A 15000-nucleotide genomic window follows, 5' to 3' on the forward strand; every position below is an offset into this window, starting at 1 on the left:
CACACACACACACACACACACACACACACACACACACACAAACAGACTTCATTCCAGCCAGGTTTTTATTTTCCATTGGGCAGTGACATAAACATATATGAGTCTGCTGAGCATCGGGCTAACGTGGCCCATAGGCCTGTCACACACACACACACACACACACACACACACACACACACACACACACACACACACACACACACACACACACACACACACACACACACATCTAGCTTAACAACCGCATTCCCTTTCCGGATGTGTTTTTTTTTACCACGTAAAACAACACAAAACCACAGCACATGGGTGATAAAAACAAAACAAAAATGAGAGAAAGTGTGTGTGTGTGTGTGTGTGTGTGTGTGTGTGTGGTAGCAGCTTGTCTAAATCGGCGTCCTCCCTTGCCGCGACTCCAACGCACACAGATTAGTAATCGGCCTCGGAGAGAAAATAACTTCACGTGTCGGTGAGGAGGAGGCGTGAAACTTCTTCTCCGCGTGGCATCTCACTCCCCGCTGTGAGAGTGGGCTCAGGGAACGTCTCACTCCTGTGTGTATCACTCCTGTGTTTCCTCTGCGTCATGACAGAGGAGGGCAGTGGGTGCACCGGCTTGCTGTGTCTGTGGTGCCACTGGTGTTACTGGTGCAGTGCATGTAGACCTCAGTGTAGTCCTGGTCCTCTATAGACCTCCATCAGTCACTTCATAGTTAACAGTTGGACGTTTCTACTTTAAGTTTAAGATCCACCTGAATCATGAATCATTATAGAGACCCAGATTTCTTTTTAAATCCTTCCGTCCTGTCACTGCATTTCTCTGCAGAACCGTCTCTTCCATTTACTCGAAAGGACTGTGGAGATTACTCCTCTCTTCCTAAATCTGCCCAGTGATGCCCAGCGGCTTGTGTCTCTCCTCCATCCAATCCCTCCATCCTCCTTCCTTTTCATGTCACCGCGATTACATAAGGGAGGAAGAGAAGAAAGAGTGCTCTGTGTCTGTGTGTGTCTGTGTGTGTGTGTGTGGGCAAGGCTGCTGCTCAACTTTTAATCAAGAATTAATTGTTAACCCCGAGGGAAACAAATCGTACCCCGAAGACTCCTCTGTCTCTCGTATCCGTCAAAACAAACCCTGCCGTCAGCTCGCCGGGTTGAGAGTGTGTTGAGAAACAAAAACACAGTTTTATTGCCAACAGATTTTTTTTATGTTAGCTCCTCAATATGCAGGAGGACCCAAGTTTATTTAAATATGTTTTACCGGTCATTTTGAGCGTTTTTTCAGCAATACACCATAATCCGTTTTAGCACAGATGTTAGGTTTAGCGGAAAAACTAATATTTGTGATTCATTTTTGGATAATATTTGTTTTCTTTGTCCGTGCAATCAGCTGTGTGCTGGTTCAGGCGTTCAATTCCCTAATTATTAAATGATGAGCGTCTTCGTTTTAGCTAACAGAGAGGCTAACTGGTGTTAGCAAGCTGCTCAGAGCTACGTCAGCTAACGTTTTTATCTTCTGTCAGTATTGTTCAGACTCAGTTAATCTTTTAACTTGTGTATAGTATTTTACAAACATTTAGCGATTCATTGGTCGGTGGGTTGAGACCGTGTGTTTGCTAATATAGCTCGCTAGCCGACGTTAGCTGGCCAGCAGATTGCCGTTACCCTTTGTCACGAGAGAGCGAAACACGATCTTTTTGAATGGCTCAACACACTTTTCCGAGTGTTTTCCAGGCTGCCTCGTTACCGTGAAGCCCTCAGTGCAAAACCTTATACACACTGTGCTATTTTCTAGCATCAACACCACTCAAAAGCAGCATTATATCCCCAGAACCTGCTCCCTGATTGGCACATCGCGGCCACCGTACTTTATGAAGTGACAGGCTGTCATCTTGCAGGGCCTTCTGCCAGGTGGTCCTCCTCTCACGTCTTTAGCGGATTGAAGAAGACATTTAAGTGGGTTTCCAGTGGGAAGAAGACATTTAAATGGGTTTCCAGTGGGAAGAAGACATTTAAATGGGTTTCCAGTGGCGCTGTATGATCTGCCGTTGCCCTGCAGCGGCGGTGTGCATTGGACTCGAGCCCGACTCCCGCGAGGCCTCCAGTCTGTGAAGAACCTTGTTAGATAGACGACGACTTTCTGCAGCGAGAACAGTGAGCAATTCTCAGCTACGCGGATACAGCGACGTCTCAATGGGATGACAGTACGGTAGTTAGCGGTCCCTCCTTATCTCTCTCTTTCTCTCGCTCGCTCTCTAGATTGTGTGTAATTTGTGCCACATTTTTTAGAAACTCCCGAGGCTTCTGGGACTGAAGCACGTTCTACCTACCTCTCACAAATGCACACTCTCACCCACACAAAATCATATATTTAACTTTTTCAAATCCCACATTAAAAAAAAAACCCTCCATAATTCATCGAGCGGATATTTCCGCTATATATCAACCTGTAACTTTTTTAGTTTACCGTGTGTCGGTACACGTTTCAACTGTGACTTTTGGGGAAGTTTTGGCGCCAAAGCTTTGGATCCATAATCACATTAATTAAAGTGTAACTTCGGGCATTTGTTACACATGACTTCTTATTAATTAGTTGTCAATATCCATCAAAAAAATAAACAAACAAGTGACACAAACGGGTTGTAAAAATATCTGTTGGCGTCCTGTGTTGAATCCTTGAGACTAGTAGACTTGAACACCTCAGCCTCCACTATTTTTATGTATAGAAAACCCTGACGTGCTTTGCTTTTGTGAAGGCCAGAACATTTTATTTTCTTCAGCTCCCAGTTTAGGTACGCACTCCGCTCTGAGCGATCTGAAAAGTGCATCCTCTTTTTTATACTCTAGACAATGAGGAGAAAGGAAGCCGGTGAGTTGAAAAGATGTTCCCGGTGAGCACTTAAGCTCCCACATCACATCTTAGGGCCAAAACATCTCTCTGGGGCTGTAGAGTTTCTCCTTTCCCTCGTCTACTGTCGGCTGCAAAGACCACAATCGAGGTGCAACCTTTCAGAAACTTGAGACGACGGTTCCGAGTCCTAAAACAACGTGAGGATTCATTTTGTTACTCGATTACCTCGCCTTACTGTGACAATGCTCACGTGTGAGCCAGCTTCTGACAGAAAGTTAGTCGTGCTTGTCAAACTTTCTGCTGCACCCATTTTCAATATTATCATCTTGTTAAATGGGGGCGCTATCGGGGGATTATGACCAACATTTTAACGCTTCAGATGGGTAGTGTTAAATTGGTGGTTTATGTTGTGAATTGAAAAAAAAACTACAGAGGTTTTCTAAAGGTTGTGGTTTGGGTTAAAATAAATATGTTTGTTACTTATGCAAGTAAGTTACGTTACCTAAGTTAAGATAAGTTATGTACAGTATGTCAGGTGAGGTAATTTTCACATAGGACGTGAACAGCGGTCTCCTTGGTGAAAGTCCTGTGTTCGTATGTTCCCCGTGTGAAACAACCTTTTCAGAACTAAATAGTTTAGTTGCCTTAACCTAAAATAAATGTGTTAGTTAGGTACGTACGTAAGTTACGTTACCTAAGTTAAGATAAGTTATGTACAGTATGTCAGGTGAGGTAATTTTCACACGGGACATGAACAGCGGTCTTCTTGGTGAAAGTCCTGTGTTTGTATGTTCCCCGTGTGAAACAACCTTTTCAGAACTAAATAGTTTAGGTACCTTAACCTAAAATAAATGTGTTAGTTACTTGCAAGTTATGTTGCCTAAGTTAAGATAAGTTATGTACGTCAGGTGAGGTAACTTTCACATAGGATGTGAACAACGGTCTCCTTGGTGAAAGTCCTGTGTTCGTATGTTCCCAGTGTGAAACAACCTTTTTCTAACTAAATAGTTTAGTTGCCTAAACCTAAAATAAATATGTTTGTTACTTACATATGTAAGCTACGTTACCTACGTTAAGATAAGTTATGTACGTCAGGTGAGGTAACGTGGGACGTGAACAGTGGTCTCCTTGGTAAAAGTCCTGTGTTTGTTGTATGTTTCCCGTGCGAAACAACTTTTTCCTAATTGAATAGTTTTGTTGCCTAAAACTAAGCCAGAAGTTGTTTTTTAAAACACATTATGCACGTAAGGAGTGGAAATGGACAGGTGTTGAGGTAACATTTCGACATCATACGAATCGTTGTACGAGGACATGTGACCTATGCTAAGCTAAGCTAAATTATATACGTTAGGGAGATTAACTTTCACACTGGGACATGAACAGCTGTCGCCTCATTGAAAGTTTTTGTTCGTACCTCGGCCATCTCACCTGACGTTCCCCTTTGCGCCCGTCATAACTTCTACGGCCACTAGAGGTCGGTGTCGTCTTCTCTTATTCATATCGCTGATCAACCATGTGAATACATGTTAACGGCCTTCTGAAGCTCGTAGGTTCACTCATATCTACGAGGCTGACGACGACTAACCTTTCTACCAAAAGAACACTATCTGTATGCAGAGAGCTAAAGCCAATCAATTGATGTTTAAAATACACAAATCCATTAAAACAAAACAACATCCGCCTCAAAATACCACCGTTTTGTTTTCATTTTTTGCAAGTAGGTATTTAGTTAATAATACCAGCAGCTCATAATGATTGTTGACCATATTTTTGCCAAAAGGGTGAAAATAAATAGTCAAAAAAAAGATACAATAAAAAAAAAGTGCAAAAAGTTTTCCCCCTGCTTCAAATACTGCAGACAAAAACAAAAAAGCAGTATAATCTGCCGGGTGAGCCTCCGCTTCAACCTCAAGTTCCCTAATGGGATATTTAGCTCTCAGCGAGGCTCACGACACAATGCACACATCCAGTCAACACACATTAGCTTCACAGAGAAACAATGCAAAAGAAAAAGTGCACCAGACTTAAAGTCGAAATAAATGTATTTAAAGGGCTCCTGCAAATGATCCGGCACCGGGCTGCGCTCCGTATGTTATAAATCATGCACGCCTGCCTTTGTTCTCCGCTGATGCTAACTGACGGGCGACTCCGTATCGTAAACAGCCGCTTCTCTTCTGGCGGGAGGCGATTGTGTGAAAGCGGCTTAAAGGGAAGACGACGCCGGTAAAGCTGGGAGGCGGAAACGAGCTTCCATACTGTAACGCCCGGGGTTTTATTTGTGTGAGAGGAGACGGGATGCTGGATTCGCTGTATACGTCTCTCTGCTGGGACCTGTTCTTTAAATATGAAACCTCTTTTTTTAACTTAAAATCAAGAAATACTCCCTTCCCGCCCTCTTTCCAGAGTTCTGGGTGTTTATCTGAGGAGTAGTTGGTGCAGCAGGAACACTCTGACATGGACAAAGTGAAATTTCTGTTCCAGGAAGCTGTCATATAATGTTGAAATATTGAGGGATTAAATGGAGGCCTGAGCATTTCAGTCTTTACGGACGTTTATTTTAATAAAACTCATTATCCAACAAAGTAAGGCGTGGACATCCAAAGTGTGCAGAGGTTATGGAACGATATCTTAAGGTTGAATGGAACTTTTTATTCCTCTATGGATGTCCAGAGTGAGTACAGAGCAGATGCTTTGCAATCGAGTTAAATGCACATTAGTGTCCTGGTTGTTTATCTTATTTGGGATGTGACATTTCAAAGTGGGAACAGGCCGTCGCTGTTGTTGTTGGATCCTCAACGTTTCAGGCTGATCAACCCTTCAATCAGATTTAGCGTCTTTATCTAATCGAAGGTAGTGCGAGTCCGAATGTCATATTTCTTTTGGTTTTATGGACTCCGGCTCGCATGTGGATGGGATTAGAGCCAATACAACTCTTTGAATCCAGGAAATGAAGCCGAACACATACCTGGGATGCCAACCGGTTGTACCGGCCGCTGGCAAAAGGCCTTTGACTGATTCAAGGCCAAACTTCTTCTGCAGAAGTCCAGCGTGTGTTTGATGTCCTGGCCGAAGGAGAAAACATGCAGAATGTGCAGAATAAAGACCACGAACATCGGGAAGTTAGACGGGATTTGTGCGCAAAAAGTAGATCCTGAGTGGAACCAGAACCAGAACCCAATGGACTCAATGGGGACCTTTGTGATACAGTTGAATTGTGGGATCTTGAGTCCGATTCCTGGAAGCATTTAGCCATCAATGACGTGGGATTGAAGGAAAGAGTTCGGAGCGTTGCACTCGTCTCAGATCAAGAAGTATAAATATATATATATATATATATATAAATATATATATATATATTTATATATATATATATATATATATATATTCATATATATTCATTCATTCATTCACAACGCTGAATGGCTGTTTGCTCACTCGCTCGTGATTTGTTGAGATTGTCTGTTTGTGTTGGCACTTTAATAGTGACGGGGGGGGGGGGGGGGGGGCTCTTTACTCCCACATTTCTGCCTCCATCCCTCCGTTCTCCTCCCTTTTTAAATGGCATCCCTCTTTCCCGACCTTGTTCTTCTTTCTCTCCCCAATGCCACAATCACAAGTTGTCTTTTTCTTTTCCTCTCATACCCCTGCCCTAATCTCCCTCCCTCTTCTTCCTCTCCTCCTTCTCCTCCCTCTCTCCTCCCTCTCTCCTCCCTCCTTCCCTCCCTCCGTCCCTCTCTCCTCCCTCTCTCCTCCCTCCTAATTAAGCGCTCCCTCTCTCTGTGTCTCCTCCAAATCTGTTCACTACCTCTCCTCTGTCATATTCTCCCTAATCCCTGTTTCTTTTTCTCCCTCCCTCCCTCCCTCCCTTCTTCCTCGGTCCTTGTTCTCCCTGACAACACATTGCGTTATGTAATCTGCGTCTCGGGTATCAGTTATGCAAATTCATACATTTTTATTCACGTGTGGTTTCTCTTCCTCCTCTCTCCATCCCTCCATCTCCTCTATTTCCTCTCTCATCACTCTCTTTTGTCCCTCCCATCATTTCCCCTTTCATCTCCCTCCTCTTCAACTCCTTTCCCTTCATCTTTAATCTCCTCTCTCCCCCTTTTCTCTCCCCCCTCCCCATCAATCGCTCTTCCCTGTCACCCTCTCTTGTCCTTTCTTCTCCCCGCGTTTCCTTCCTTTCAATAATCTTATTTCCCGTCCTTATTTCACTTCCCCTCTCTCCTCCCCTCCCATCCATCACCTCCTCCCTCCCTCCCTCCCTCTCTCCCTCCGTCCCTCCCTCCCTACCTCTCTGTCCTCCAGCCACCAGCGGTCTAGAGGCGGAGAGCGGCAGGCGCGGCGGCAGCAGCATCCACGCCGACGGCAACCACAGCATCAGCGGCGGCGGCGGAGGAGGAGGAGGAGGAGGAGGAGGCAGCGGCTGTGGCGGCGGCGGCGGCATCGGTGGTGCGGCCCACTTCAGGTCTCCATGGCAACAGAGCGTGAACGTGTTCGGCTCGTGGAGCAGGCCGGAGTGTGTCGAGGAGCTGCACCAGCAGGCGCAGCTCAACCTCCAGAGCCTGCTGCAAGGTAAGGGTGGATGGAGAGGGAGAAAAGAGAGAGAGAGGGATTGGATGCATGATGGATCGGGTGTGTGTGTGTGTGTGTGTGTGTGTGTGTGTGTGTGTGTGTGTTTTGAGTGGGTGGGAAAAAGCGTTGAGGCTGAAGCACAGAGTGTTGACATGCGTGTGTGTGACGTTGGACTGCATTGATATGGGTGTGTATCGTTGCCTTCAAGGTGTGTGTGTGTGTGTTTTAGTATGCAGATGCTGCGTGAGAGGGCGTGTGTGTGTGTGTGTGTGTGTGTGTGTGTGTGTGCGTTCCTTTTCCCTCGCTACCTTGTGTTGATATTGTACTGAAGGGTGTGTGAGCGTGTTTTAGCTCACTGGATTCACCTTGCAGCGATGTGATTTAAGGTGGTATTTGGGATTTAGCGCGCGGGCATCGGATACGACGAGCGCTGTGGATGTGCTTGAGTGTGTGTGTGTGTGTGTGTGTGTGTGTGTGTGTGTGTGTGTGTGAAGAAAGAGGCATTCAAAGGCGTCTGTTTACATCTTAGTTAGTAGTTAGAGGTTGCCTTGTTTTTGTATTTTAAGGTGGAACGCTTTCATTTTTATATCAGTTTTGTAGTGTTCAACCTGTGTGTGTGTGTGTGTGTGTGTGTGTGTGTGTGTGTGTGTGTGTGTGTGTGTGTGTGTGTGTGCGTGTGTGTGTGTGTGTCTGGTAATTAGCACTCAAGGGAACTAGAGTTTCCATTTGTTCTCAGGTGTAACTGTTTCTCTGCTCTTTCTTTGCCTCGCTCTCTTTTTCCCTGCGTGACTCATGCTGTCTCGCCCTTTGCCCAGCGTTTCCATTTAAACCATCACTGTTGGTTTTTAGCTGAATGAACACCTGAGGGAGTGAATGAACACCTGAGGGAGTGAATGGACACCGAAGGGAGTGAATGGACACCGAAGGGAGTGAATGAATGAACACGTTGTGTTTCAAGGTTCACATGTCTCCATTATGATGATTTTGTAGATATTTTTAATATCTTCAGGGTTAACAGAATAAAGCTTCCTGTTTCCTCCTCCGTAACAAGCTGAACAGACATATTGTCCCTTGATGCTCTCTGACTTCTCTCTTTGTGGCATTCAGCCCCGAAATTTACAATCTTTAAAAAAATGAGTCACAACAACACGTCCACAGCTTCAGCTTCAGCTTCAAGCTTCAAGCTTCAAGGTTCAAGCTTCAAGCTTCAAGCTTCAAGCTTCAAGCTTCAAGTTTCAAGCTTCAAGTTTCAAGTTTCAAGCTTCAGCTTCAAGCTTCAAGGTTCAAGGTTCAAGTTTCAGCTTCAAGTTTCAAGCTTCAGCTTCAAGCTTCAAGCTTAAACTTCAAGCTTAAGCTTAAACTTTAAGCTTTAAACGTCAACCTTTAAACTTCAAGCTTCAACTGTGGATCCATCAGGGACGATGTAATAGCTTCCACTAGTGTTTTATTTCTAAATAAACCTCTATCTAACAGGAGGGTTAGATTTTATGCAACAAAACCACTCGGGTTGGCGAGACACGTTTAGTTTCACTCAGAACCTGGGGGGTATTCTTTGTACGTGGTTCAACAAAGTCGATCAAATGTCCTATTATCCAGCTTAAATTAGCGATCAGGAAAAAATCAGGCTTTCCCGGTTCTTCAAAGGTTGACCCGCCCTCAAACAGTCTCGTTCATTCGAAGCAGATGTCATTCATGCAGGAGATGATCACGACTACATGTGATGAATTTATGTCCATAATCATGGCAAAGTCTAACGCTGCGTTCACATCCAAAGCGCAGCGAATATTCACTTCCTGTTTGTGAACGCAGTTTAACGGCGCCTCCGCTGGTCGGGCACATTTTAAGTGCCTCATCACCCAAATCAATCAGATTATATTTATGTAAATGTACCTGCTGGCAGTAGTATACAAATTAATACATACTTATGAGGATGTATGTACTGTATGCGCGTATGCATCATATATGTGTATCTACATGTATGTGTAAATTACCATATGATAGGAGTTTGAATATGTGTATGGGCGGATCAGTACCTTAATCATGTTCTACAATAATGATCTGCATGGTGTACTAATAACACCGTCATATAATCATGAGTGCTTTCAAAACATCCATAAGTTTCTTAAGCGCTAAATAAACGTTACGATCAGCACGCCATGCTGCGGCTTTCCCGATGTTCTCTGCATCGCAGAATCGATAGCGATATACAGGAAGTCATGATAATGTAAAGGATGGATCCTGGTGATCTGGAAGAACTCTCTCCCTATGAAACTAATATAACTAATATCGCTCCTTCATCAATGAGGAAGGAAGCTGCCCTTTTTTGTCCGGTGGGAGTGTCCAGCTTATCCAGTGAATTTCAGTTAGCCTGCCCGGGAGCAGGTTTACATTTTTGAATGTGTTGCTATGGTGATTTATCTAAGCTTGCTTCGAGAAACCGAAAAGCCAGACTTACGTCATCTTATCCTGACAAGACTTTCTGTAACTCATTATGAACTATCGTCGTCTGAGCGGCTCTTCGCCAAAACTCAGGGATCAATACGTTTTGGAAGTAAAGTTGATTTGATATTGTTGAGTATTGGAAGCTTTACTTTGCAAACATTTGACTCATTTTCAGATATTTACATGTGGCTTGTTTTGCCCCTTTGTCTCTCTCTGAGTTTAAATAGCGACCACTTCTTTTGGATTCTCGGCTTTGGGAGTCGTGTTTAGTTTTATTGGCCATGAGACCTTCGCCTGCGTTCAGCCACAGCTCAATTAGTCCAGCGAGTCGCCTCCCACATCTCTCTCTCTCTCTCTCTCTCTCTCTCTCTCCCTCTATCTCCCTCTCTCTCTCCCTCTCTCTCTCTCTCTTGTTGTCTTCATGCTACATTTAAAGCCACTTATTGTTTCAGACTGCCGATTTGTGTACGATGAAAATAAGATGGATGAATGCAGTCGTGGGTGGACAGCAGCTGTGTGTGTGTGTGTGTGTGTGTGTGTGTGTGTGTGTGTGTGTGTGTGTGTGTGTGTGTGTGTGTGTGGTTTACAGAATGTGTGTGGCCATTCATCTTTTCTGTCGTTGGTGGTTAATATTTTTGTCGGGTCACATGTGTAAGTGTGTGTTTCCAGTGTGTGTGTGTCCATCTTCTTGGGTGTGTGTTATATAACGCTGAAGCAACCAGCTGCACTCTCTCTCTCTATATATATGCCTCTCTCTCTCCCTCCCTCCGTCTCTCTGTCTGTCTCTCCGTCTCTCTCTCTGTCTCTCACCATCTCTATACCTCTCTCACTATCTCTCTCCCTCTGTCTCTCCCCTCCCTCTCTCCCTCCCTCTCCCTCCCTCCCCCTCTCTCTCTCTCTTTCTCTATCCTTCCCTTTATACCTCTCCCTCCCTCTCTCTTTCTCCCTCCCTCTCTCTCCCTCTCTCCTTCTCATTCCCTCCCTCCCTCTCCCTCTCTCCCTCCCTCTCCTTCTCTCTCTCTCCCTCTCTCTCCTTCCCTCTCCCTCCCTCTCCCTCCCTCTCTCTCTCTCTCCCTCTCTCTCTCACTCCCTCTCTCTCTCCCTCTCTCCTTCTCATTCCCTCCCTCCCTCTCTTTCTCTCCTTCCCTTTATACCTCCCTCTCTCTCTCCCTCCCTCCCTCTCTCTCTCCCTCTCTCTCTCCGTCCTCAGTCTCCCACTGGCCTCGACCTGGTAAAATATTAAGTATTCATCCTCCTCCACACTCTCTGCCCTCCATATTCATGAAGCTGGTCTCTCGTCCTCCGCTGTCAGACGTTTTCCTGCTGAGGTTTGGTGTGAGATTTATTTCCCCGTCGCTTCGCTAAGCGGGCGACCGGTGACACCGGCCATGGGGGCGGGGCTGCGTCTCTCTCTTTACTCCTGATTGGATTCATTCCCTTTAATTGGATGTCTTGTATCACATTCAACAAGTCCTGCAGACCAGACGACGGCCTCCGTCTCTCTGCGACTCAACATGTGACTCACAACTGTTAACAACTGACCCCAGAGCAGGTCTGGGGCCTTTCTTTCTTTTGCGTCACACGTCATCCTCTGTGGCCTTGGTTTTCACTGCAGTATAAACGTCTTCACCTGGATGGAAACAACACAATCACGGCTAGTACAGAGAACTCAAACATATATTCTGTGCAGAACAACACAGTTATAATGCCATGAATCATAGTTCGAAGTTTCACAGAATTGTACCACATTAAGTAATCCTCTTAGTGTCAGTGATGAAGTGGTGAAGTTTCATGGTGATATCTATGAGTTCATGTTTTGACCCTATTCACCTGTACAGTCTTCATCATGATGTCATGTGACTAAACATCTCTTTAAAATGAGTTTGTTCTCAGACTCTGATCCAGAAATCTCACTTCAGCAGCTCTTACATCACCAACTTTACTCTTTCATTCCTTCATATATGCTGAGGGTTTATGCAGTGTATAAAAATACATTTTTATACACATGTATTACTAAAAACATGGAGGAAATAGATTGGTTTCATATGCCTATGGACACTATTTTCAACATATTTAATAAGCTAATACCTCATTTGCACATTTAAACATCAGAAAACTTGAAGCAGAAAAATAATTCCCTGATCATATTTAGAGATTTGAACAAACGACTCCATGCTGTCATTACTTTCAGTGGACTTTGCTCTTGGATGAACAGTCCTGACCTGCTTATGAATATTAGACCTTTCTGTTTCATGGCCTGTTTCTCATAATTGATTAGTCAGCAATGCTGAGACGCAGATGACGAACCTTGGGTTTCACAAACGATCGTCCCCTTTTGGCCCATTCTTTAGGTGCGTTTGGTTCCTCGGGGCTCCTGCTACTCATGCATTAGTTGTTAGAAGTCAAAATGAACGAGTAGACGTGTCGACAGATTTGGTGTAAATGGGTCCCGGCTCAAGCTTTACAGTTTGATTTTAGGAACTGGTGGGAGGGCTCCTCCCCATCACCCAAACATACAGTTTTAATCACATTTTCTGCAGCGCTGTGCTATATTGAAAACTGCTCCTGGACACACAGTGTTGGGCAGGATGGATCCTTTTCTCATGGCCTCCTCTTAACAGGATGAAGAGTCATTTCCATAATTCTCTCTGTTAAGAGACCAGCTTCCTGCAGCTTCTGTCACTGTCTGCGAGAGGATGTGGTCCACAAGGTTTATGTTTATATATTTCTGTTGTTAGACACTAGCGTGACTATAATCACAATTAGATTCAGGGTCAGAAGACAGTGTAGCCTTTTTTTAAATATACAAAAAAAATACTACAAAATGCTGGTTACACGTAATCTAAAGCCCAATAAAAATGTCTTTACTCTGTTGTAAAGCAGGCAGCAACCTCCGGATGTGAAGTCTATGCTAGATGTGTTAACGCTGCATTCTCTCTCCTGACCACCAGGGGGCGACTCTTCTGGTTGTATAGAAGTCTATGCTTCATGTCTTAAAGCTGCATTCTCTCTCCTGACCACCAGGGGGCGACTCCTCTGGTTGTATATAAGTATATGCTTCATGTGTTAAAGCTGCATTCTCTCTCCTGACCACCAGGGGGCGTCTCCTCTGGTTGTATAAAAGTCTATGCTCCATGTGTTAAATCTGCATTCTCTCTCCTGACCACCAGGGGGAGACTCCTCTGGTTCTATAGAAGTATATGCTTCATGTGTTAAAGCTGCATTCTCTCTAGTAACCACCAGGAGACGACTTCTCTGGTTGTATAGAAGTCTATGCTTCATGTCTTGAAGCTGCATTCTCTCTAGTGACCACCAGGGGGCGACTCCTCTGGTTGTATAGAAGTATATGCTTCATGTCTTAAAGCTGCATTCTCTCTCCTGACCACCAGGGGGCGACTCCTCTGGTTGTATAGAAGTATATGCTTCATGTGTTAAAGCTGCATTCTCTCTCCTGACCACCAGGAGGCGACTCCTCTGGTTGTATAGAAATGCTTTTTTGTGGTAATATATAATATATTTAAAGCCCAGTCTTGTACTCCACAGATATATTGTATTTAAAAGGTTGACTCTCCTCTGCAGACAGATTTACAGTCTATTTATTACAAGATTTACAGCAGCCTGATTTTGCATTGTGTATGTTTTTATGACACTTCCATTAATCAACAGCAACAAATATTTAAATCACTCTTCAGTTGAACTTTTGTGTTTGAAGTGGAGCTCGTGCCGTCCATTAATAACCGGCTATTTGCACGTATACGCGGTCCGTCACTTTTCATGAGCGATGCAGATATTCATACTCGGCCGCCTCCTCGGCACTCGACATTTCACTGACATCCTCTTCAGTGCAGAACACTGTGTTTGTACTAACTCACACATATTTGTAGGACGTGCACGACTAGTTTTATAACTCGATGCAACGGTTGTGTTCCTGTCTGGTCAACGTCAAATCAAACGGGCCTTTAGTTGCAGATCATCTCTGGCATGGATTTGGTTCTATATATCGATTTGGCAGCTTAAGATATGCAAAGAAAACAAATATACATTTGAAAAAACTCAACAGCAAAGTCTCTTTACAGAAAATAAAGAGAACTCCACTGGGGAAAATTTCTTCTAATATAATTACACTATAATAAAAAATGTAGTTCGATAAACCGTTTTTTAATTTTCTTCTACAATATATGTTTCTTCCTGCTAGTTAGCTGAACAAAATGTTTCAGAAGAGTTACATTGTTGGGAAAAAGGTTGTGACCCAATGCTTTTGGCTCACCTGAGTGAGAGCCCATGTCATAAGGCGCCGGGTTAGAACCTGACCTGCGGTGCTTTGCTTCAGATCATATCTCCATTCACCCCTTCCTCCCCCTTCCTCCCCCTTCCTCCTTTTAATGAAAATAATGATAAGTAGTAGACATCTTCCATTATTAAAAAAGAAACATCAATCATCATATTAAGTAAGCCGTCAGGTATTGTATGCATCTGCAAACCATGAAATCAAAAGAAAAAGAAAATATATATTTTATGCAGCGGTTAAATCTGCACCTGACTTCCACTAATGACGAGGAATCAGAAGTGGATTAAAACCTTTTAAAAACCAATCTCCCCCTAGGGGGGCAGACTGAACGATTGTTACATAAAACTGTAAATCATAGCTTGTTTTATGAGAAAAAAAAGCCCAAAACTGCTGTATTTGGATGCTTGGAACACCATAAGTAATATACAAGTGGAATATATGGTTTGGTACATGAACAAATTCAAATGTCACAAATGTGCCCCAATGCAAATGTTGGAAACCTCGCATGAATGTTCTCTGTTCTAAACCCTTTCTAACTTTGTTCTGCTTCACTTTGTCAAAGTCAACCTTTGCAGAGAGAATGTTCACATATTGAGCTATGATTTGGGTTAGAGAATGTTCACATATTGAGCTATGATTTGGGTTAGTGAATGTTCACATATTGAGCTATGATTTGGGTTTGAGAATGTTCACATATTGTGTTATGCTTTGGGTTAGAGAATGTTCACATATTGAATGTTCACATATTGTGTTATAATTTGGGTTAGAGAATGTTCACATATTGTGTTATGATTTGGGTTAGAGAATGTTCACAAATTGTTTATGATTTGGGTTAGAGAATGTTCACATATTG

General features: G+C 43.8%; 1 protein-coding gene across 1 annotated transcript in view; it reads left to right on the top strand.

The window, feature by feature from the left end:
- Positions 1–15000, top strand: part of nhsl2 (NHS-like 2) — a gene marked incomplete at both ends in the record, with an annotated part of 126166 nt that overhangs the window by 77480 nt on the left and 33686 nt on the right. The window contains one exon of the mRNA XM_079215155.1: positions 7151–7417. Within this exon, the coding sequence (XP_079071281.1) occupies positions 7151–7417 (267 nt within the window). The remainder of the gene's footprint in view (positions 1–7150; positions 7418–15000) is intronic.

Source organism: Taurulus bubalis (genome assembly GCF_910589615.1).
Source record: "Taurulus bubalis genome assembly, chromosome: 3".
Taxonomy (NCBI): Eukaryota; Metazoa; Chordata; class Actinopteri; order Perciformes; family Cottidae; genus Taurulus; species Taurulus bubalis.